The 25,527-nt window shown below is 48.4% G+C and overlaps 1 protein-coding gene across 2 annotated transcripts in view; it reads left to right on the top strand.

The window, feature by feature from the left end:
- Positions 1-25,527, top strand: part of MB21D2 (Mab-21 domain containing 2) — a 51,155-nt gene that overhangs the window by 1,813 nt on the left and 23,815 nt on the right. The window contains exons 2-3 of one of the 2 annotated variants that reach the window (XM_085888741.1): positions 11,864-12,117; positions 12,202-12,379. In XM_085888741.1, coding sequence (XP_085744867.1) covers positions 11,864-12,117; positions 12,202-12,379 — 432 coding nt within the window. Of the gene's footprint in view, positions 1-11,863; positions 12,380-25,527 lie in introns of both variants that reach the window. The other variant, XM_085888740.1, reaches the window with a different exon arrangement.

The raw sequence follows: 25,527 nt of genomic DNA, 5'->3' as shown, positions 1-25,527 counted from the left end.
GGAGGAATGTGGGGTGGGAGGAGAGGGGGTTGGAGGAATGTGGGGTGGGAGGAGAGGGGTTGGAGGAATGTGGGGTGGGAGGAGAGAGGGGTTGGAGGAATGTGGGGTGGGAGGAGAGGGGGTTGGAGGAATGTGGGGTGGGAGGAGAGGGGGGTTGGAGGAATGTGGGGTGGGAGGAGAGGGGGTTGGAGGAATGTGGGGTGGGAGGAGAGGGGGGTTGGAGGAATGTGGGGTGGGAGGAGAGGGGGTTGGAGGAATGTGGGGTGGGAGGAGAGGGGGTTGGAGGAATGTGGGGTGGGAGGAGAGGGGGTTGGAGGAATGTGGGGTGGGAGGAGAGGGGGGTTGGAGGAATGTGGGGTGGGAGGAGAGGGGTTGGAGGAATGTGGGGTGGGAGGAGAGGGGGTTGGAGGAATGTGGGGTGGGAGGAGAGGGGGTTGGAGGAATGTGGGGTGGGAGGAGAGGGGGTTGGAGGAATGTGGGGTGGGAGGAGAGGGGGGTTGGAGGAATGTGGGGTGGGAGGAGAGGGGGTTGGAGGAATGTGGGGTGGGAGGAGAGGGGGTTGGAGGAATGTGGGGTGGGAGGAGAGGGGGTTGGAGGAATGTGGGGTGGGAGGAGAGGGGGTTGGAGGAATGTGGGGTGGGAGGAGAGGGGGTTGGAGGAATGTGGGGTGGGAGGAGAGGGGGGTTGGAGGAATGTGGGGTGGGAGGAGAGGGGGTTGGAGGAATGTGGGGTGGGAGGAGAGGGGGTTGGAGGAATGTGGGGTGGGAGGAGAGGAGAGGGGGTTGGAGGAATGTGGGGTGGGAGGAGAGGAGAGGGGGATTGGAGGAATGTGGGGTGGGAGGAGAGGAGAGGGGGATTGGAGGAATGTGGGGTGGGAGGAGAGAGAGGGAGGTGTGGGGTGGGAGGAGAGGGGGTTGGAGGAATGGGGGTTGGAGGAATGTGGGTTGGGAGGAGAGGGGGTTGGAGGAATGTGGGGTGGGAGGAGAGGGGGTTGGAGGAATGTGGGGTGGGAGGAGAGGGGGTTGGAGGAATGTGGTGTGGGAGGAGAGGGGGTTGGAGGAATGTGGGGTGGGAGGAGAGGGGGTTGGAGGAATGTGGGGTGGGAGGAGAGGGGGGTTGGAGGAATGTGGGGTGGGAGGAGAGGAGAGGGGAATGGGGGTGGGAGGAATGTGGGATGGGAGGAGAGGAGAGAGGGGAATGGGGGTGGGAGGAATGTGGGGTGGGAGGAGGAGAGAGGGGAATGGGGGTGGGAGGAATGTGGGGTGGGAGGAGAGGAGAGGGGGAATGGGGGTGGGAGGAATGTGGGGTGGGAGGAGAGGAGAGGGGGAATGGGGGTGGGAGGAATGTGGGGTGGGAGGAGAGGAGAGGAGGAATGGGGGTGGGAGGAATGTGGGGTGGGAGGAGAGGAGAGGAGGAATGGGGGTGGGAGGAATGGGGGTGGGAGGAATGGGGGTGAGAGGAGAGGAGGAATGGGGGGTGGGAGGAATGGGGAGTGAGAGGAGAGGAGGAATGGGGGTGGGAGGAATGGGGGTGGGAGGAGAGGAGAGGAGGAATGGGGGTGGGAGGAATGGGGGTGGGAGGAATGTGGGGTGGGAGGAGAGGAGGAATGTGGGGTGGGAGGAGAGGAGGAATGGGGGTGGGAGGATGGAGGGGTGGGAGGAATGTGGAGGGGTGGGAGAAATGTGGAGGGGTGGGAGAAATGTGGAGGGGTGGGAGAAATGTGGAGGGGTAGGAGAAATGTGGAGGGGTGGGAGGAATGTGGGGTGGGGGGGTGGAGGGGTGGGAGGGTGGAGGGGTGGGAGGAATGTGGGTGGGAGGGTGGAGGGGGTGGGAGGATTGTGAGAGGGTGGGAGGAATGTGGGGTGGGAGGAGAGGAGAGGAGGAATGGGGGGTGGGAGGAATGTGGGTTGGGATGGTGGAGGGGGTGGGAGGAATGTGTGTGGGAGGGTGGAGGGAGTGGGAGGAATGTGGGTGGGAAAGGGCTTTGAAGGGAATACTATACAAGATCCATAGCACTTGTGTCACTAAATAAATATCCCTTGATCTCCACGGATATCCACAAAGTACCGATGCAGACATGGCATTTTACTCCGATACGAGCACGTAATCCACACGAGCATTTACATGAGGAGAGGGTGAAAAAGTGAGTGGGTGGTGGGGGGACAAACTGATCCCACTACTCCCCGTGCATGCAACAATATCTACAAATTGATGCCATGGTTACGGATCTTCCAGTTCTACACCAGACTCTGTGGTGTCGTGCTTGGAGCTTCCGGTTTGAGTCTGGAAGGTCAGTGGTTCAAATCCCGGTCGAGTCATTCCAAAGACTTTCAAAACGTATTTGCTGCTTCCTTGCTTGATGCTCGGCATTTAAAAAGGTGAACATCGTGAACGGACAAACAACCGTAGGTTGGTAATAAGAGCTCAGGCGTTGATGGGCCTAATGGCCTCCTGTTTTGAAGTTCCTTGCACGACACTGTGGTGGTGGTCGTATGGCAGCTTCGCTGCCGGGGTAGCTATCATTTCTTGAAGCACGACTGTGTCGCTGATGCAGTGCCCCTCTACCAGTACACACACTGGAACTGGTACTCATTTCGCCGACCTCGGAAGAATGACAGGCTGAGTCAACCCCCTGGTGTATTAATTCAGCGGCCGACGGGGCTTGAACTCAGGACCCTAGAATCCCAAGCCGCCACCCTAACCACTTAGCCAACACTAGGCTTACGACACAGAACTTGTATTGGATTGTATTGTTATTGTTAGACCATAAGAAAGCTCATGATAATAAAATAATGGGTGGATGAGTTCCAAACGTCGCCACTTCATTCTGCAGTTGCTTCCTGTGTAGTGTGTACTCCATTCAACACTATGTCGTCCTCTGTTGGTTAAAATGAAATATATTTCGTTTTTGATGTAAATGTTTGGAATCGATGTTCATTTTCTTACAATCCGTTCATGTTGTTGCTGTGAATTAGGCCTCCCCCTCCATTCCGATTCTCATGGATTGGAAGGAGATTTAAATTTTATTTTATTTTTTAATTTGGGGTGTTCCACCTCCTCTTGATTACCTCACCTATGGTGTATTCCATTTGCAAGCAGCTTGCTATTGCTTTCCGAACAAGCTTGCTATTGCTTGCTATTGTTCTGTATTGTTACGGCTATGGAAATTCGCAGAACACCATATAGGTTCCTTAGATCAGTTATCCCGGTAAGTCTGTGTTCAGTTAGATTTGCCCACCGTTGTTTAAAGGGATTTATTCGTGTTCACCGGGCTGTGACCCTTTGAGATAGTGTTTTTCTTTATCTATCGTTATTTTGCATCACCATTGCAACAAACCTCCACGCCAACAACCGCCACCACCAACTACGTCACAACGCCAACCACGCTACAATCACCATTACAACAACCACCACCATCTTCGCCACTACGCCCGCTTGCGAACGCCATCCTCCACGGACCACGCTACAACCCCCTTTCCGCGTCGGAAACTGTCCGAGAACGCGAGGAGGGAAGCAAGAAGGATCTCCGATGGCGTGCGCCTTCTCCCACCTGATTTTCCCGCCTATTTTCCCCGCGCTTGGTGTGGGGGAAGTGCGATCCGAGCCGGGGGTCAAAGGTGAGAAAAGGTGGGGGCCTCTTTTTGGGGGAATAATTCCTTGGACCTGAGCCAAAACCGACTTCCCCGTCCCCCGCATGGCGCGCGGGGAGGGGGTGAGAGGGCACGCCCCTTTTCGGGAGGCTTCTCAAAATTCCTCGAAGGGAGGTGGAGCCGAAAATGGGGTGGAGCGAAGTGCGGAGCCCCATGCTATAAAGGGCGGACCGTGCTCGGGGCTCTCTGAGAGATCTCCCTGTGGTTCATGACTCTCTTCTCCTGTCTCCCGGTGGTCCATGCCCTGCTGCTTCTTCCGGCTCGTGGTACACTCGCCTGCCTTTGGTGGTCCGGTGCTCGTGCTTTTTGTGGTTCAGCACTCCTAGGGTGGTTCAGCTGTTCCTGTGGTCGGGGTCCGGTGGAGGGCCCGTGCATCGGGGACGCGGACGGAAGGTGCAGCTCTGCCGGCTGTGTGGTGTGGACCTGCGCGTCTGGACGAGGAGTGCCGGAGAGAGTTCGCCGGCCACGCGGGAGGCCCGGAAACCAGGCGCATCTATGCGAGCTGTCGGGGGAGCGGGACGTCACGACTCAACGACCACTAAGGGGGGGGGGCAGGTAACCTGCACGGTCTCGTGGGCCCATTCGGTCAGCCAAGGCCTACGTTATAAAGGTCCCCGGACCCCGTCTACCTCCCTGCCTATGGGGAGGTCTTTCCTTTTGTTTTTGTATGCATGCTATGGCGCTGTGTCCTGTTAAGTAATCACTGTATAAGTGACTGTGCTTGTAAATAATTATAGTCGGTCGTATTGCTTTTGCATTCTATTTGTTACTTGTATATTGCATGACTGCCCTTGCTTGTGTTGTGCTGTATAGTGAATAAATGTCCTTGTGTGCAATGTACCCCGTCCGTCGTGTCCTATTTCCCTTTTGAAAAGCCATCTTGCATCATTGAATGAGTAGTGGGTTTTGAACGCCCGGTAAAGAGAATCGGTTCCGTCGAGGTCGGCGATAACCCCGCTCGGTTATCAAGCGGTTCGTGTCCCAGGCCAACATGCGGCGCGGTGCAGCCCCTCGGTAGGTTACCCGCGCGGGTACTTAGGTATATCGATATTCGGCGATTCACCCTATTTCGCGCGGGAAGAATGCGGACTGGGCTGTGGTGAGGTTAAACCCCCACCCGTGACTGGTTCCTGGCGGTAGTTCCAGGAGGGTCACGACTGAATTGTCCGTCCTGTGGGCGACGCGGTTGCGATTGGAGTTACGCGGCCGATCACACGCCGGCGGGCGCGAATTCGTAACAGTATCAACCGCCTCACATGCTGTTTGGAAAGTGGAGCAAGTGATTACAAGTGGAGGAGGAGGAGGAGGAGATTGGGACCATACTCTGTGCAGAGCGTTGGTGCTGCTTTATGTTTGAGGTGCTTATGAGAGGTGCTTTGTTATGTTCCCAAAAATGGCCACTGTAATCTGATTCGAAACCATACGACAACCAATGAAATGTTCAGAGGCATACTCCTGTTACGTAAACTTGTAATATTGAAATGTGAATTTCATACTTTAATTTTTACTTTACTTTTCTGCCTAATTCTTCAAGATCTACAAACATGCAAAACCCCTCCACACTCTCCCTAAAATCCACAGCGGTAGGGTCCATAAATAAGCTTGGCAGGGGGGCTCCTCCTTCTGACTCCCAATGTATTACAGCGTGTGCGCTGTATACAATTGCACCGAGTTTGAAATGTCCCCGGCGTCATCTACCATGTCTCCGGTGGGTCCGGCAATCAGCCAATGACGGCCGTCCGGTCGATGCAGTGCGTAACCTCGACGGAAATGGCGACGATTGACGGAAATACCCGAGTATTTCAATGGAAATTTGTGAAAGTAATGTATTATATATGTGAAAAACATTTAATTTATTTATCTTTCTTTCCCTCTTCGTCGTACTCTGTAGCCAATGCTAACGCATTACATTTATTTGGGGAAGTGTCACAAGAGGATCCAGTAAAACTGAAAACGATGGCCCGGACAGCATTTGTTTGAGTACCATGATAGTGTTGTTTACATGGAGGTCGCCATGTTGTTAAGCAGTGCCAAGCACTCCGTTCCATTGGAGTGCTTGCTTGAGTGCTTTGTAAGCCGCTTGGAAAGTGATAACAAGCCGCATACTAATGGAACACACATCAGGCAAGGAACATGCTGCCGATTTATCCAATAGGTAGAGCTACATTACCTATTAGTCCATGGACCCAGGCATATATCGGTACCATCTGAGGAAACCAAACTTTAGGGCTACTAAGTTATTGGTCGGGACTGTATGATTATTTCAATATGTGATAACCGTTCCAGAAGAGCAGCTTAGTGTATGTATTTTGCATTTTTACCATTTTACCATTCTGAGATATTGACGTTTTGGGGGGAAATAAGAAAAAAAAACAAAAAAAAAATAACCAAGGACCACTGGGAGGAAGTGGCAGAGCTGAAGGAGGAAGCAGACACCCGAATGCTTCTGCATGCTCTGCATGTAGCAGAGGCTGGGTACAAGGCTGTGGTGATCACTGCCGAAGATACAGATGTCCTCGTGCTGTGTCTTGCCTTCAATAAGGACATCCCATGCCCCGTGTGTCAGAAGTGTGGTACGCAAACCCGCACATGGTTCCTAGACATTGACAAACTTGCTCGATCAATGGGAAACAGTGTCTGTGATGCCCTGGTTGGACTACACGTGTTCTCCGCTTGTGATACAGTCAGTGCCTTTGCAGGCCGGGGAAATATGGACGCCTTGAAGCAAATGAAGTCTGATAAGACCTTCCAAGAGGCTTTCAGTCAGCTCGGTCATTCATGGGAAGTATCCACCGAGCTCTTTCAGAAGCTGCAAGAGGTCACCTGCCACATGTACGTGCCGTCTACCAACACCATGAAAGTCAATGAACTCCGACATCAACTCTTCTGTGCCAGACGGGGAGAGATAGAGTCCAGTCAGCTTCCACCATGTGAAAACTGCCTCTTCATGCACGTCCTCCATGCAAACTACCAGGCTGCTATTTGGAGGCACTGTCTGCAATGCCAACCCTATGTTCCAAGGTCCAAGGGTTGTGGATGGACCACTGATGATGACTGGAAGCTGGCCATCGGGTTCTCCAGCACCGGATGCAGTTTTGCAACTCCCAGACTGCACGTGCCTTGCCAATAGCCTGAAGTGCACTGACATGTGCAAGTTGCGAACCTGCAGCAACCAGCCCGCTGATGTCGAGGAAGAGGTTGTAGACCTCAAGGACTCTGATGCTGATAACAGTGATGAAGACTAGACTACTGATCCATGGTGTGAATGTTTTGGCACAATCACAAGGACATTCATGGCTACAAATATGCATGAGTAAAACATAGTACATAAACATGCCACAGTAGCGTGGTGAAATTTGGGTTATCCGTAAATGTCACATTTTGGACGCTTGTTGGAACTAGGGTAGGGGAAGGGCAATTCCTTTAACTGTGGTAAAACTTGTAAAATGGTCATAAATGTTTTCCTCATACAACATGTGCATGTTGTAGGCTATTGCAGTTCAGTAGCACTACCCAGGGAACTTGTATGACAATATTATAAATTAAAATTAACTGAAAATCACTAATCGGCAACATTTTGATAGGCCCTATTGTTCGCCCCTTTTTGCCATAAAACAAATTCTGCCTTCAGGAATGACAGGATTATTTGGATGGTATAAATAAAGCATTTCAGACATGTATTTGTGGTTTGCAGTTCATTCTAGCCCCATGTGGAAACAGCAATTGCATCCTTAGTGAATGTTTGAGTTTGCCTTTTTGCTTTCATTATGCGGAGGGTGGGTACATTCCAGAGATGATAACTACCAATAAGCTGCCAGTTTGCAATGGTTATCACATCAAAATATGATTATATATATATATATATATATATATATATATATATATATATATATATATATATATATATATATATATATATATATATATATTGTTGCGGATTTCGCGCCCGCCGGCGTGCGAACGGCCACGCAACTCGAATCGCGGCACGTCGCCCACCGGACGGACAATCCAGTCGTGACCCTCTCGGACTAACGCCGGGAACCAGTCACGGGTGGACCTTTCGGTCTCACCGCGATCGAGCCAATCAGCCCCCGCGTGGGATAGGGTTGCTCGCCAAATTCGAACTACCTAAGTACCCACGCGGAGGGTAGACCGGGCGATCGCACCTCGCCGCAGGTCGACTTCGGACACGGGCCACTTAAGCGACCCGTTCCGTACTATCAGAATAACCGAGCGGTGTTATCGTCGACCTCGACGGTTCGATTAATTATCGGGCGTATTCAGCCCACTACCAACCCTTTACGTGAAGCAAGATGGGGGTTCAATGGGGAAAAAGACGAAGCGAAGCGGGAAACAGTTCAACAATAAAGCACATTTATTCTCGGCAAACGGAAAGCACACAAATACAATTCCACCAAATGCACACAAAAAAAAGAAAACACAATTCCATTTACACAAAAAGCAAACATAAAAGTGAAAACACAGTGCAGAGCTAATACCGACTACCGAGCACACGGCAACACTTATACAATTCTACTTCACAGACGGCGCCGACAACACATACCCAAAACCAAGGAAAAGAAATACCCTCAAGAATGAGGTAGGCCTGGGGCCGAGACCTGGTCGGGCCTACCCGTCTGGTGATGAGACGCGGAGCGGCGATGGCCCCGCAACCCGCGGGCCTCGTGGACAGTGCCTGGCAGGGGGTGGGAACGGGGCCCCCTTGGTCGCACTATCTCAGCGCGGGGGGAAACAGGAGGGGGGTTGCTGATGCTCGGGGCATAGAGGATCTTTATTATATGCGACGAGCGTCTCCACCTCGGCCAGGTCGCGCTGCCGGCCTCCCTCGGGCGCGCAGCTCCTTGCACGACGCGAGCACCCTTCGTCCGACTCGCCGCCTCTCCACAGCTCGTCCCCTCCGTTCCGACTTCAACGCACACGACGAGCAGCTCCACCGCCCGCGAAGTCTTGACTCTCTGTTCCGACTCCTTCGCCTCGTTCCGACCTTTACTACTCGTTCTGCTGACTCTTTCTCGTTCCCGTTCTGCTGACTCTCTCGTTCCTCTTGCGACTCCTTCGTTCCGACTTTTACGACTCCTTTGACTGACGAACACCGTCCTTTTATCCCCCCGTAACTTCGCCTTTGACCCCCTCCCTTTGACCTTTCAACTCGCTCCCCATTGGCCCGAGAAAAAGTGGGCGTGAAGGCTTTTTGATCCACAAATTTGCATATATCGATCGCCCTGGGGGCGGGGCCAGTCGCCCCTCGCTCACCGATTGGACGGCAAAAAGTGGGCGTGTGTCGTTTTGGATCCGTTTTTGAAGCAGAAAATCCGTGGTTTTGTACACGCTGTTCAACGTGCGCCCTACACGAGTCCAGCATCGGTGCCCATGAGTGGCGCGAGATGACGGTGATGCGATGGTGGCGAGTTGTGACGGTAAAGGTCGTGGCGGTTGTGGTGAAGCGGTGGTTGTGGTCGGTGGTTGATGTTGTGGTTGTGATGGTGGCGATTGGTCCAAAATAAAGATAGTAAAAGAAAAACGGCTATCCTGAAGAGTCGCAGCACGTATAAATGACATGTATTCCCACTAGACAACGGGTTTGGGCCTAACTACACATGCACTTACCGAGATACCTCACCTAAGGGACCTGAATGGTGGTTTGCGAATCTGGTAACCACAACAATATATATATATATATATATATATATATATATATATATATATATATATATATATATATATATATATATATATATATATACACACACCAATTCGAAAATCATAACGAGGATTGGTTTCCTTAGATGGTACCGACAAGTGGAATTTCTGGCCTGGGCCCATGGACTATATAGCTGGAGTTCAAAGCATCAATTCCACCTGTTGCCCCAGTATGTTATGTTGGTGCTGTCACCTGTCACACAACATTCATTGCTTGTTCCTCAATCGCAGCCTGCTTATTTTGCAAATAACATGCATATCTGTCAGCTGTTCCACCATCTACATGCTGGTAGATGTGCTGAGTAGCATTGGCAAAGTCCTCAGGTGCTGTAATGATGCGTCTTAATCCCTCAAGGCCATCATTTGCTTCGCCCACGTGGCAGGTGGTCTCTGGCCCGACCCAAACGGCAATTGGTGCCAGAAGTGGGATTTAATCCATTACCTCCAAGAGAATTTCTAGCTAAATTTGTATTCGTTTTAATTGTAAAATTCTACAAAGTACAGTATAGATTAGAGCTAAATTTGTGACTCGAGCACAATTTGAACCGAGCTGTCCCTGATGATGCGACAGCCGAAGAGATTGGCAGACAATTACTAGTAGTCTCGTGTGATTTGGAATCTGCTCATCAACAAATTGTGTACAGATTTTAGAGTAATTGCGTTTATAGTATGAAGATTTTTTTTTCGAAAGTAAAATAAAGCTTGTGATAGATGAGAATGTGTCTCATTTCAGGGATGAGATGGTCAGTCGGGTCATGGTGCCAGTGGTACTGCATTGTTTCTAAATTGGCTTTTTTATGTACAGAGGCTCAATCGATGCTGTAAATGTTAAGAAAATGGGAGACTGGCCAGGCTGAATTAAAAGTGAAAAATGATTGTGGCCAAGTAGCTGTGCCTGCCGATGACCTGCTTCTAAAATGGCAGGCGCAGCCCAGGCCAAAATAATAAATATAAGGAATGGGCCAAGACGAGCATTTTGATTTCATCTAGCAGGTGATAGACAATTTTGTGCGTGCGTGCGGAGGGGGGTGGTTTATCACATAGTAGAAAATATGGACAAGACTGTGGAAGTTGGGGTCGAGGTCTTGATGTTGTTGGGTGGGGAGGGTTCTGGTGATCTTGATCATCTTATCATTCAGACCAGGAGGTTTATTATTCCCGTGCTTTCGAAGAAAAGCGGGAATATTGTGATTGTCTCCGCCGTCCGTCCATCCGTCCATCCGTCCGTCCGTCTGTCTTACCCTGTAACTCCTCCTACACCGTTTGAAATAGGAACTTGAAACTTTGGGACATAGTAGATACATATATGGGGAAGTGCAGAAGACTTTCGGATTTTTGATATGACCCCTAGGGGCCGGGCCAGAGGGGTTGGGGTCATAGGGGTCGATTAAAAAAAAAAAAATTGTCTTGTAGCTTTTTAAATCAAACATATTCATGAGTTATACATTTAACAACATATTTTTTTAAACACATGATGATCAGAGGGTGCTTGGGGGTAGGGGGTGCTTAGTGGATAGGGGGTCAAAATAGCTCCTCCTACACCGTTTGAGATAGGAACTTGAAACTTTGGGACATAGTAGATATATGTATGGGGAAGTGCAGATTTTTGATATGACCCCTAGGGGCTGGGCCAGAGGGGTGGGGTCATGGGGGCTGATTTTTTTTAAAGTGTATTTACCATTGTACATGGTAAATTATTTTATAAATAACTTACTTATGTGGCCCCCATGAGTGACAAACAGTCACAGGTTTTACTGTATTTATCTAATTTATTATGAATAATTAATATTATACACAGTTCATTCCTATGATTAAATTGATGCACAGTTCTACATTGCTGGACAGTGTTAAATTAATGTTTTATGAAATGCTGACTTGCTTGCAATGACTTCTGATTTAGAAAACATAGTTAGTCTTTGGTCAGCTTGGTGTGTTGGCGCAGTGGTTAGGGCAGCGGCTTGGGATGCAAAAGGTCCTGAGTTCAAGCCCCGTTGGGCCACTGAATTAATACACCAGGGGGTTGACTCAGCCTGTCATCCTTCCGAGGTCGGCGAAATGAGTACCAGTGTACTGGGCCGGTGTATACCCCGGTTAAAATAGGTGTACCATATCCCTGTGTCGTAAGAGGCGACCAGGGTTGTGTCAGGAAGGGCATCCGGCGTAAAACGTGTGCCAAATCACTATGCGGATCATACGGATGATCCGCTGTGGCGACCCCTAACGGGAGCAGCCGAAAGGAGAAGAAGAAGTAAGTCTTTGGTCATAAAGCACATCAAATAGAAAATAATAGTCAATCCATTTTGCAAGATAAAATTTCACCTAGCGTTAATGGGACAAAGCAGTGCGCGTGGGAATATGCGATGGTGTGCCATCGACAACGTAGTTCTAGTTATCATTATTATTATTATTTTGCTATTTGCTGCACGTGTTTTGCTTTTCTATTGGCCACTTGTCTATAAAATAACCAAAAATGCATTCAATGTGACTTGCAGGCATGGTGCAGAAACTGGACCAGAAGCTCCCTGTGGCTAATGAGTACCTGTTGCTGTCGGGAAGTGTACGAGAGGGTGTCGTTGATATGGACCTAGAGGAACTAGGTGACTTTGCACGTGGCAGTGATTATGATATGGACTTTACGCTGCTGGTCCCGGCTCTGAAACTGCACGACCGAAACCAGCCGGTCACCCTGGACATGCGCTGTTCGGCACCGTGCCATTCATGGCTGAGTCTGCGTCTCTTCGATGAGGTTACGGTGGGGAAGTGGCTTGATTGTTGCAACACTGCTGATCTCCCCAACGGTGCCACCAATCACTACTTCTCGCCCACCAAGGTATCTGACTGGTTCTTTGGTGCCGTGTCGGCGGTGCTCGGCGAGATGCAGCGGAAACCTCAACGAGGCACGCCAAAGGTGGAGCGCCTTGAACAAGCGGGAACGGTCACTTCCATCATTCTGGCTGTGGGTAGCAGTCTCATTCTGTATGACATTGTGCCCGTCGTCTCCTTTAAAGGTATGGGCAAAGGTTCATAATGCAGGGAACGCAGGTTCAAATCCCGTTACGAGGTGTTTTTATCCATTGTAATCTAATCCATTTTTTAATTCATGTTGAAGTATATTGATCTCTCTTAAGGTCTTTGTCTTGAACGTGGCATATGTGCAAGCTCTTCCATAAGCCTTGTGTAGATGTTGGATCGTATTGTTGCGGATCCGGGGTGGCGGGATTCTCACCCGATCCTAGGCGCCACCCTCACCACCACCGTCTCCAGGGTTTATAACGCCGGCCGGGTCAGCACAGGCCTCGGGTCACGCACCTTCAATCGCGATACCAGCGTAATCCTTGTACCTTGCCAGTTGGGGAAATAGAACCCCTGCTTACAGACTGGTTTTGTCAGATGCTGAGCGTTTTCTGCCAGTCTGTAACCATTTTGGTTCTATATGCCAATCCAACGGATCGTTCCTCGACACGACACATTCATCCATAGCGGCAACTTCATACGAATTAACCAGATTTATTGGGGAACATCGGGGATCACAACACAAGCAAAATTCACGACAATGGTTTTATTAACAATCCTCATCCTGATTTTAACTAGGGAACCACGGACTAAAGGTTTCGAGGGGGTCGCTACTGAAATATGCCTTCAACAATGTGCAGACGGACAGACAGCATGCATGCAAGACAAGACAGAGTACTTGGTGAGGTTTCATGGACGAGAGGACAGTGTCAAAAGCACGAATGTCGCTCGCAACAGGCGGATGTCCACGTATTCGAGCTCCAGCTCGAATGCGCCGCGTGGCGAAATGGAGCTCGTCCTCCCTTTACCCCCTTCGCACCGCACGCGGTCTCCGTGCGCTCTGACCTCGCATAGGGTCGACGATGGGCCTCAGCTGATCTCTCTCACAGTCCAGCATACAAATCCAGGCCTGGCCTGTTCCTCAGACAAGGCCCAAATCGAGGTGCCGAGCTCCGCGGGCGGATCGAGAAATGTGTCGAGCCGTGAGGTGAGTAAGTACGGAGGCTCCGCGGCCAGACGCAGGCCGAACCTGTCGATCACCTCCCCATACGAGTCGATCGTCGACTCGACGTGCAGGCAGCCTCTCAAAGCCGACTGCCGTTTTTTGTACCGGCAGATTCTACACTGTCCCTCCTTCGTTCGCTCGCCTCCAAAACACGTCGCGCCTCGAGAGCGACTGTTTCCACACACCGACCCTCTTTACGAAGCCTTCGTTCGCTCCCTCGACACACGAGCCCGCCTTCCTCAGTGACCATTCTCCAAAACTATCTTATTTTCTCTCCTTTGTTTCTCCTTTTTCCGCTCGCTTCGAAACATGAGCATGCCTTCTCTCCGCGAAGCCGACAAACTCCTCCCCTAAGCTCCACCTCCTCCCCTTTGCCACACCCTCCCAGCCGACTGGGCGGGGCCTATTGTCCATAGAGGGGAGGAAGAAGAGGGAGCCCTTGTTTCACCACCACTGTACGAACATAAAACAGTCTCTTACACCTCCCGACACATATAACGACCATTTTACCAAACAACCTATCTATACATGCATTTAATGGGGGATCTGAGCTAATCCTATATTTAGTAGTCCAATAAGGGCCATTTCCGTAACACGACCCCCACCTTTCTCCCGAGCCTCCATCTGGGGCAGCCCACAGCAATGGCCCTGTCTAACGTACAGCACAGATATCCCATTTACTCTAACCCATAACATGGGAAGCACTTAACTCCAAAAATCAAAGTGTCACAGTAAGATTGGCATGTCCCTATCCTCGTGTATCGGGTCACCAGTCTAACAAACAAATTCATACTCTATGCACACTACTTAACATTCTAATTATGGATTTGAATGGGAGGGCATTCAATTTTACTTTTAACACCAATATTGGCATCGGAGTAGAACATTTAAAGGTTCAAAGTTCTTTTACGTGTTCGCTCCTTCATGCCCCCTCCCGGCAGTATTGTCCATTCACCCCTGAGGGTTTCCTCACTTCGTGGCCTTATTGGCCTCTCACCAGGTGAGTTCAGTCGGCCCAGTGGCCTAATCTCACAAAGAGTTCTCTGGCCCACTGAGCCCACAAAATGGCATGAATCTTCAGCCGCAACGGCCCACAAAAGCACTTTGGCCTCAATGGCCCACAAAAATGCTTTGGCCCATATGGCCTACTCACAAGCAGCAGCAGGCAACAAGGCCTGCATTGGACAACAGGTGACACAGCAATGGTGGTACGGTGATATCGATAGTAAACAAATGCAGTTCGGAGGCGTTCTTTAGGACACAAATGGGTGTGATGACCTCGGACCAGGTGAGATGGAGTGTACCCTTAACCTTCCTTGCCTGACTTGTTTTGGTTAAGTTCTCTTTTTTTTTTCCTTCCCTCTTTTTCTTTTTCTTTTACAGACAGGACGGTGTGTTTCTTACTCAACTGTTATCTTCGTGGATGTGTGCTCATGACATACTGGTGGCCTCTCTGGCACTTGGAGAGGGTGACCTAGCCTGGCCCTTGCCAACAATTTCTCCCACTTGCACTACTCATACCAGGTGTCACACATGAATGGTGCAGAGGAGAGTCCATCAAACCGAACCATTTACTTTTACCTCTAGACAATGCAACAAACCCTGCTATGGCTAGAATTATCCTAATGACCCATTTTTCCCGACCTGGCACACTGTTCCATTCTATTAAACCTGGGCAAGGCCCTTATTTATCTTTTTCCATTTGGTGGTGCTAGGCATAACTCGCTGGCTGGGGAGTGTGACTACTACTAGGCCTCTTTGCCTGCTTCCATTCGGAGGTGGAGGACACTCAGCGACCTCAGGGTTCACCTGAGCGTGCTTCTGGCGCTCCTAACGAAGGGGTGGCTCTTTCTAGCCCCCATACTGTGCCTTCATAGCACCTACACTGTGCCCTCATAGCACCTACACTGTGCTCTCCTGGCACTGAACCCTACGGTGCTCTCCTGGCACCTCTGACGGCCTTCACCTGCCAGGAACCCCCAAAGCCCTGCTGCCCTATTTCCCGACTCTCCAACTTCCCATACCATGTCACACTACCAACCAGTATCCCTATACCTTGGCCTGCACCTACCCCTCGCAGTCCGCCTGCACAATGGAACAGCAGCCAGAATCCTTGTCGAATCCTCCAAGTCCCCCTAACCTACACCAACCTGGTTAAGAGACTCCTACCGACAGGGTACGTTGTTCGCACTCACTCTCCTCATCCGCACAATCACGCCATTCACCCAAACACTTTAGTCATTCATTCCACAGTGCCGCACACCCAGCCCACAACACCATCCAACACCTTTCACGTTTATCTGAAAACAAAAACGCACCAATCCCTCGGATACCACTTGGTCATCAAATTTAACTGGTACACTTTTTCATCAAACCCCAATCAATTTGTCACTACGTCCGTCGTCCGCTGGCATCCTCCACACTGCCCTAATAGTTTATTTCCAACAATTTAAACGAAACATCAAAATCTCTTCACCAGCCTCATGAACCTCTGCATGGTTCTAACCAGGCATTTCAATCCTTCCTCAAACAAGCCACCCTTTGTCATCCACTTGTTTCTGGTGTGTCTAACGCTCTGCCTGTAACGTCTCCACCACTTTTTTTTCAATAATCACCCAAATCCACTCGTGCCACTCATGCCTTCTGTCATCTCTCAACTTGCAATCACTTTCGGTACAATTTCCAATCAAAATTTTCACATCCCCATATGGCCTGCTTCTTTGGCTCATTGGAAGGGGAGTGAGGGAACGAAAACCTCATTTCCCATTACATGACCCCGCCGCCTTTCCGCCACGGCTCAAAGGGGTCACGCCTCAATTGGGATTGTGGTCCACCCCCTCCTTTTTTCCAGGGTTCGCGGAAGTCAGGTCAACCCCAATCAGTGGAATGGCCTCCCCTCTTCTCCAGAGTTCACGGAAATCAGGTAAACCCCAATCAGTGGAATGGCCTCCCTCTCTTCCCCATAACTCCCTGAAGACAGATTAGCCCCAGTCCGCTAGCCAAACCACTCGTGTGCTCAGAAAGGTCTGAAGACCAAGTGACACATGCCAGTGCCGCCTGCCACTCATCTGCACTCCACTCCAAAGTTCCTGTGAGGCTGATAAAGAAATTAAAATCCCATTTCTAAAGCCTGTTCTTGGATGCAGCACCTCCAACTCTGTGAGAACCCATGCGGAGCTGTCCATGTTGGTTTCCGTCCCCTGGTTCAAGTTCTGTCCTGGTGGCATTTCAATTTCCCCTTGCACCTCCAACCTATTTCCTGTGTCACCACTCATTCCATGCTCAGGACTCCCACACACAGCAGGCTGCACACATTCCAAGGTTATGTGTTGACCCTCCACACATTCAACCTTGCCTGTGTACTGACCAACTGCCTCGCACTCCAGGGCTTGATTTTCGACCGCCAGGTGAATACCCACACACACTTCAGTGTTGGCAGCACATACCGGTGCTGTAGTCTGGACTGTGGGCTCACGGCATTTGTTCACAGGCACTCCACACACATTCAGGGGTCACGCATACGTGCACCCCATCGGACAGAGTCTCTTCGTTAACATAAAATTCAATTTCTACCTTAAGCTCATCGTCCACACCATGTATGCATGTACCCACGTACCTGCTTCGTTCCAGAGTCACCTCTGTCTGGTCGCTTCTCTCCAGCAGGTTGCTCATCATCGGTTCGCCATACTCCTCTGGGGTTGTCAGCTCCACATGCTGGACCTGCCAGCTCCACTAGGCCATCAGCCGTAAGCTGTATTGTGCAATTTCGTTCCACTCATCGGGGGGGTAGACAAAACCTTGATAATATGATAGTTTATATCCAAATACATACGTATCCAAAAGTTCTCCACTCAAATTGCTGCAGGTATTGTGTATTTTCATCTTGAAAATCGATGCATTCGCGCGCTCTCTCATTTGAATTTTCTCCACACGGATCATGTGACGCCTCTACAGCCAATAGACGCTCCCCCGTGTATTATTCACCAGGACAATGTAGCGAACGAAGAAGTCAAACGTTTTACGTCTGTAAGATGGGATAAATGGAGAGAAAATGTCAACAAATGGCTCATCTTAGATGGTCACGAACGACGTTTAGCCGAGAGTGCCGGCGCGGGAGGACTAACTTCGATCATGGGCCTGTTGTACCCACAGTGCCAGTGTAAAGATTTCATCCTACTCCCCCCCCCCCCTTTTCAAGTTACCTCCCAGTAATCTGAAATCGATTTCAAGTTACCCCCGGGGGTAGCTTGAAATCTATTTCATCCTACCCATTTCAGATTACCCCCCTCAAAACATTTATTTACGTAGGTTTATTTCCAAAAAAATCGTAATTTAATTGATATTGAAAGCTTATTCGGGAAAAACTATTCACCACGTGACAGCCTTTAAAGAGTTTGCAATGAATTTTGATTTTATTATGAATGATTATATTTTAATATTGTTATTAATTGAAATCAGTATTTCTCGTACAGCTATAGTTTTTGCCACATTTTTATGAAATCCTTCTTCGATATAGTTGATCCAAATAGACATACTGCTATATCTTTTTAACCAACTCGGACCAAACTTACAATTATGGAAACAACGCAATAAAATCAATGTATAAGAAAGGCAATGAAAACAGCTTATTTTTAATTCACAATTTCGTTGTGGTGGTCGTATGGCAGCTTAGCTGCCGGGGTAGCTCTGATTTCTTGAAGCACGACTGTGTTGCTGATGCAGTGCCCCTCTACCAGTACACACACTGGAACTGGTACTCATTTCACCGACCTCGGAAGGATGACAGGCTGAGTCAAACCCCCGATGCATTAATTCAGCGGCCGACGGGGCTTGAACTCAGGACCCTAGGATCCCAAGCTGCCACCCTAACCACTACTCAGGACCCTAGGATCCCAAGCCACCACCCGAACCACTACTCAGGACACTAGGATCCCAAGCCACCACCCAAACCACAACTCAGGACCCTAGGATCCCAAGCCACCACCCTAACCACGACTCAGGACCCTAACCACTACTCAGGACCCTAGGATCCCAAGTCGCCACACTAACCACTGAGCCAACACCAGGCTACACACTCAGCCTGTCATCCTTCCGAGGTCGGCGAAATGAGTACCAGTTCCAGTCTGTGTACTGGTAGAGGGGCACTGCATCAGCGACACAGTCGTGCTTCAAGAAATGAGAGCGACCCTGGCAGCTCAGCTGCCATACGACCACCACCACCACCACAACGAAATTGTGAATTAAAAATAAGCTGTTTTCATTGCCTTTCTTATACATTGATTTTATTACGTTGTTTCCATAATTGTAAGTATAGTCTGAGTTGGTTAAAAAGATATACCAGTATGTCTAATTGTATCAACTATATCGAAGAAGGATTTCATAAAAATATGGCAAAAACTATAACTGTATGAGAAATACTGATTTCAATTAATAACAATATTAAAATAGAATCATTCATAATAAAATCAAAATTCATTGCAAACTCTTTAAAGGCTGTCACGTGGTCAATAGTTTTTCCCTAATTAGTTTTCAATATCAATTAAATGACTATTTTTTTTTGTAAGTAGACATAAATAAATGTTTTGAGGGGGGTAATCTGAAATCGTAGGGAGTAGGATGAAATCGATTTCTAGCTAACCCCGAGGGTAACTTGAAATCAATTTCAGATTACCGGGAGGTAACTTGAAAGGGGGGTAGCTTTAAATCTTTACACCGGCACTCCGGGTACAACAGGCCCATGATCGAAGTTAGTCCTCCCGCGCTGGCACTCTCGGCTTAACGTCGTTCGTGACCATCTAAGATGAGCCATTTGTTGACATTTTCTCTCCATTTATCCCATCTTACAGACGTAAAACGTTTGACTTCTTCGTTCGCTTCATTGTCCTGGTGAATAATACACGCGGGAGTGTCTATTGGCTGTCGAGGCATCACGTGATCCGTGTGGAGAAAATTCAAATGAAATAGCGCGGCGAATGCATCGATTTTTCAAGATGAAAATACACAATAACTGCAGCTAGTTGAGTGGAGGACTTTCGGATACGTATGTATTTGGATATCAACTATCATATTATCAAGGTTTTGTCGACCCCCCCCCCCCCCCGATGAGTGGAACGAAACTTGATTTTCAGGCACTTTCTGAGCCATGGCTGATGGCCTACACATGCTGGACCTGCCAGCTCCACATGCTGGACCTGCTCAAAATGTGTTTCATTCATCAACAACCCCATATGCTCCCTCAATGTCTCCTTCACCAGGGTTTGCTCTAATTGCGGTGTCATCCAACGAGTGATGTCAATCAAGTTCCGCACCACTAACATTACTCCCTGTGGTGATATCACACATCCAATATTATTGTGCTGTTCTACTTCCTGGCTCCATTTTCCTTCCCATTTGAGCCGTTCTTCCTCTCCGAGCCTTTTTAGTTGTTCGTTATCTTTCCGGAGTTTTTCCATCTCCGTGTACTCCAACCTTGCTCTCTTCTTTAGCTGGTCAGTTTCAAATTCGTTTTCTTTTTGTTTTCTATCCCACTGTCTCTCTTGTTCTTCATTCTCCAATCTCATCGCTTCCTTCAATTTGTTGATTTCCTTTTTCTGTTTCATTCCTTGTTCTTTTTGTTTCTTATCCCACTATCTCTCTTGTTCTATCTTCTCCAATCTCATCGTTTCCCTCATTTGGTTGATCTCCATTTCCTGCTTCATTCCTTGTTCTTTTTGTTTCTTATCCCACTGTCTCGCTTGTTCTTCCTTCTCCAATCTCGTCGTTTCCTTCAATTGGCTGATTTCTTTTTCCTGTTTCATTCGTTCTTCTTTCACTATCTCCTCGTACTCCAACCTTGCTTCCTCCTTTAGTTCAATTTCAAATCCATGTTCTTTTTGTTTCCTATCCCACTGTCTCTCTTGTTCTTCCTTCTCCAATCTTGTCGTTTCCTTCAATTGGCTGATTTCCTTTTCCTGTTTCATTCGTTGTTCTTTCACTATCTCCTCATACTCCAACCTCGCTTTCTCCTTTAGTTGTACTTGTCCTTCTTTTTGTTTCCTCTCCTACTGTCTCTCTTGTTCTTCCTTCTCCAATCCCATAGTTTTCCTCAATTTATTGATCTCACTTTCCTGCTTCATTCGTTGTTCTTTCACTACTCTTTCTTGCATCTCATTCTTTAGTCTTGCTTTGTCTTCTAATTGTTCGATCTGCACAGTGTGGTTCCTTAACATTTCATTCTCTGTTCTCTTTCTTTCCTCTCTTAACATCCTCAGCTCGTTTTGTAATTCCATCTCTTTGTTTTGGTGTTTCCGTAACTCAGAAGCTTTTTCCCATAATTCCTCTCGCTTCCTCCCTCAATTCGTCCCTTTTCTTACTGTATTCCTTTAGGTATTCCTGACATTCCTTTTCTATTTCTATCTTCCGTTCCAGTCTTTCTCTTTTCCGATTGCCTCTTCTTACCTCTTCCTTCAGTTGTCTCAATTCCAAATCGTGTTCCCATTTTCCCTTTTCCAGCTTTGTTTTCCATTCTTCTTCCAAGTTCTCCCTATCCTGGGAGTTACTAATTTGCTCCTCCTCTATTCTTTTGTTCAGTTTGCTGAACTGAACTTGTTCCAACTTATGGGTACTCCCCTCTACTTTCCTCATTTCTCCATGTAGTTATTTGAACTGTCTTGACTTTTCCAACAATTCTTCCTTCCTTTGCTCCAGAGATTTCTCTCCTTTTTATCTTCTGTTCTCGGCTTTCTCTTATCTGATTGCCTGATCTTACCTCTTCCTTCAGTTGTTTAAATTCCAAATCGTGTTTCCGTTTTTCCTCTTCCAGCTTTGTTTCCCATTCTTCCTGCAAGCCCTTCCTATCCCGAGAGTTACTAATTTGCTCCTCCTCTTTTCTTTTATTCAGTTCACTCGCCTTTTGTACCAAAAACCCACGAAACCATTCTACTTTCGTCGTTTCTCCATGTAGTTCCACGCCTGTGTTGGCTAAGTCCTCTTCCAGCCCCCGAATTCGTTCCTGTGCATCGGCCAATTGTTGTGACTCCCCGTGCACACAATCCTCCTGAACCTCGTCTGCGCGCCACTGTGCATCGTCCAATTCGATCTGCAATTCCTCGAAATAGTTATCACCACACTTCCACTGCTCCAAGGCATCCCCCAATTGTGTCTGAAGCTCGCCAATGTATCCATTGGCATCCTGATTCGTCTGCCCCGACGTATACCGTGTCCACGTGACCTGAACCGGTGGGCGGGAGCGTTTCCTTCGTGCCTTGCAGCTCGTTGCGCTATAATTAGCCCTCTCCCGCTTCATGTCGCGCCGAGATGGAGCAGCGCCGCCATTTTGCGACTCCATTTTCTTTATAATTTGCAAGTTTTTCCTCCGATCCGCTCAAGCATAAAATCAAATCAAATTTGGACCGGTTTTTTTTTCGTAACAAATGTCCGGGGTGCGAAATGCACCACTGGTCCAAATATCCTGCTCCCGACTACCAATTGTGAATACAATTGGTGTTCTGCAAATTTACGGAGGTGGAAGTGGAGAGTTCGTCGTCCCACTCCTGACAGCCAGTGTTAAGGATTCAGCGACGGAGGGATTCTCAACCCACTCCGGCCGTCTCTGGGATCTATAACGCCGGCCGGCTCAGCACAGGCCTCGGGTCACGCGCCTTCAATCGCGATACCAACGTAATCCTTGTACCTTGCCAGTTGGGGAAATAGAACCCCTGGTTACAGACTGGTTTTGTCAGATGCCGAGCGTTTTCTGCCAGTCTGTAACCATTTTGGTTTTATATGCCAATCGAACGGATCGTTCCTCGACGCGACACGAATTAATCCATAGCAGCAACTTCATACGAATTGACCAGATTTATTGGGGAACATCGGGGATCAAAACACAAGCAAAATTCACGACAATGGTTTTATTAACAATCCTCAACCCGTTCTTAACAAGGGAACCACGGACTACAGGTTTCGAGAGGGTCGTTACCGAAATATGCCTAAAACAACGTGCAGACAAAGACAGATGGACAGACAGCATGCATGCAAGACAAGACAGAGTACTTGGTGAGGTTTAATGGACGAGAGGACAGTGTCAAAAGCAGGAATGTCGCTCGCAACAGGCGGATGTCCATGGATTCGAGCTCCAGCTCGAATGCGCCGCGTGACAAAATGGAGCTCGTCCTTCCTTTGCCCCCTTCACACCGCATGCGGTTTCCCCGCGCTCTGACCTCGCGTAGGGTCAACGATGGGCCTCAGCTGATCTCTCTCACGGTCCAGCATACAAATCTAGGCCTGGCCTGTTCCTCAGACAAGGCCCAAATCAAGGTGCCGAGCTCCGCGGACGGATCGACAAACGTGTCGAGCCGTGAGGTGAGTAGGTACAGAGGCTCCGCGGCCAGATGCAGGCCGAACCTGTCGATCACCTCCCCATACGAGTCGATCGTCGACTCGACGTGCAGGCAGCCTCTCAAAGCCGACTGCCGTTTTTGTACCGGCAGATTCTACGCTGTCCCTCCTTCGTTCGCTCGCCTCCAAAACACGTCGCGCCTCGAGAGTGACTGTTTCCACACACGCAGAACCTCTTTACGAAGCCTTCGTTCGCTCCCTTGACACACGAGCCCGCCTTCCTCAGCGACCGTTCTCCAAAACGATCTTATTTTCTCTCCTTTGTTTCTCCTTTTTCCGCTCGCTTCGAAACATGAGCACGCCTTCTCTCTGCGAAGCCGCCAAACTCCTCCCCTTTGCCACACCCTCCCAGCCGACTGGGCAGGGCCTATTGTCCGTAGAGGGGAGGAAGAAGAGGGAGCCCTTGTTTCACCACCACTGTACGAACATAAAAACAGTCTCTTACACCTCCTGACACACATATAACGACCATTTTACCAAACAACCTATCTATACATGCATTTAATGTGGGATCTGAGCTAATCCTATATTTAGTAGTCCAATAAGGGCCATTTCCGTAACAGTATGCTCAAAAATACAATGCAAAGTTCTCTGAGCTGCACATCAATCCAATTAATAGAGGCCTGAGTCTACCATTTCAACTAGGAATTGATAAATACCCACTCTAATCAAAATATCAGACGAGTTTTTGCCCACTCAAAAAATTGTTTGGAGGTGCCTTCTGTTTCCGTATGGATTTGAGTCGGCCCGAGCCATTTCAAATGGACAGTGAAGTGGAATAAACCAATGGATGTGAGTTTTGTAATGTGTTCGTTCCAACTTCACAAAGGTCTAGCCCTATTTGAATTGATGAAAGTCCACCACACACTGAAGAGAATGTTATTGAATATTACCAATTCTGACCACTGCCTGCATTGATTGTGATTCTTTTGTTTTGTTTTTTTTAATTGATTTTATGCTCACGGAGTGTTTTGGAGATTTATCGCGTGCAGGTTGAGGACATTGGTGTACTTTTTGTATGAACTGACAAATCGGCAGAGAAAAAAAAAATTAATATGGCATCCCAGAATTGAGCCAGACGTTCATATGGGAATACTAGTAGACATGTTAAGTGCACAAAATAGGGTGTTGACTTCAAATCATGATGCAAATATCCCCTTTGGCATGGAAGTTCCTTAGGGTCATAGAAACAAATTTATCCAGACACGTCATATCTCAAAATCCAAGATGGCCACCGTCGACCATTTTGGAAAACATGGCCCAGTCATAGCTCATGAACTGTTTGTCATAGAAACTTATGACATTTTTTTTCTCGCTAAATTGAGGTCGCTGAATTCATTTCTGGCATCAGCTATGCATTTCAGATGCATTTAAAGTTGAAATCCAAAAAATAATACAAATTATAACATTTTATTGTTTTTCACATACAGAAAATTTGAGGTAATTAGATTATCCATTGCACAATGTCGTAATTACACAAGTTCTTCCTCTTCTCCTCTCTTGTCCTGATACATCCTGCCAGTGTGGGTGCATGAACCTTGACATCTGCAGAGAAGCATACAGTGCTGTCTCTGCACGCAGCACTTACAAGGAGCTTTACATTCAGTCTTACACTTGCAAATGGCAAGCTCTGGCAAGTCCCGCGAAATGGTGGGAGTTGTGTGGACTGGAGTTGGCGCAGAGTCTGGTGTTTCCCTATCTCTGTTGTGACGTGGAACACTGTCACGTTCTTGGATCTGCATGTAATTGAGTTGAAGATGATCTGCTGCCCAATTGATGTTGCAACCTTGGACTTCTTAGATCCAGGAGATGGCTGATCGATAGATGGTCCATCAAGAAGCATGTACAGGAATGAACGCAGAGTGGTTGGGATTGATTCAGCTTCAGATGAGGTTGAGAAGGAACCCGTAAAAGCTTGCCGCATTTGAAGATATTCTCGACGGAGGATCTTGGCTGCTTTGTGCAGGGTGGAGACTTCAGTTGATGTATTGTCTTTCATATCAACTATAGCTTTGGATCGGTCGTCGTCGAAAACAAGAGACCAGCAACGGTTAATCTTTACTGCCTTGATGTCAGGAATCATGCCGAGAGATGCAATACGCTTATCATAAAGGGTCGTCAAGTGAGCCATTGCTAGCGACTCCCCTGAACCACGGTTATCTTCAATAAAGTCAAGTAACTCATTGAGAACATGTGCACGCATCACCTGCGTGTTATGACTATCAGTGATGTCACATCCGACCGTCTCCACTTTCCCATACAGCCGAGTCAGGCACGCACGATGATAGACGGCATTGATAGTGATCAAGTCACCAGCGGATAGTTTAGACAACAGGCGTTTGTCGCCCAACAGCTGAGCACAGTCATTGATTTTTTTTTTTATCCAAGCCAAGTGTAGCAGCTTTTCTGAGCTCTTTCTTGTTGTCCATTTCATCACAAAAGAGACATAGAGTGTCAACTGGTTCACTCAAAGATGTAGAGGGTGATGTCTGTGTGACTGACCTGGCTGCACGAGTTTTTACCGGGCTAAATGACGCTTGTCCTTGATGCTTATTCCTGGCTCTCTGCACTTTCTGATTGTCGATAGCATTCCTGCAAGCTTTGTGCCACACTACATGATTAGACATCATCAGCTGCACTATATTCTGAGTATCACTGTCACCAGTATTCTCTACGAATACAAAATCAGGCAGCTCACCTAGTTCATTGAGTTCCTGGATATTGTTCAGAACCTGTCTGAAAGTCTTTAAGGATTGTTTC

This window comes from Eptatretus burgeri, chromosome 7, assembly GCF_056783735.1.
Source record: "Eptatretus burgeri isolate ZD-2024b chromosome 7, Ebu_testis_v1, whole genome shotgun sequence".
Taxonomy (NCBI): Eukaryota; Metazoa; Chordata; class Myxini; order Myxiniformes; family Myxinidae; genus Eptatretus; species Eptatretus burgeri.
The sequence above is the reverse complement of the archived record's forward strand: the minus strand, read 5'-3'. Positions and strand labels throughout refer to the sequence as shown.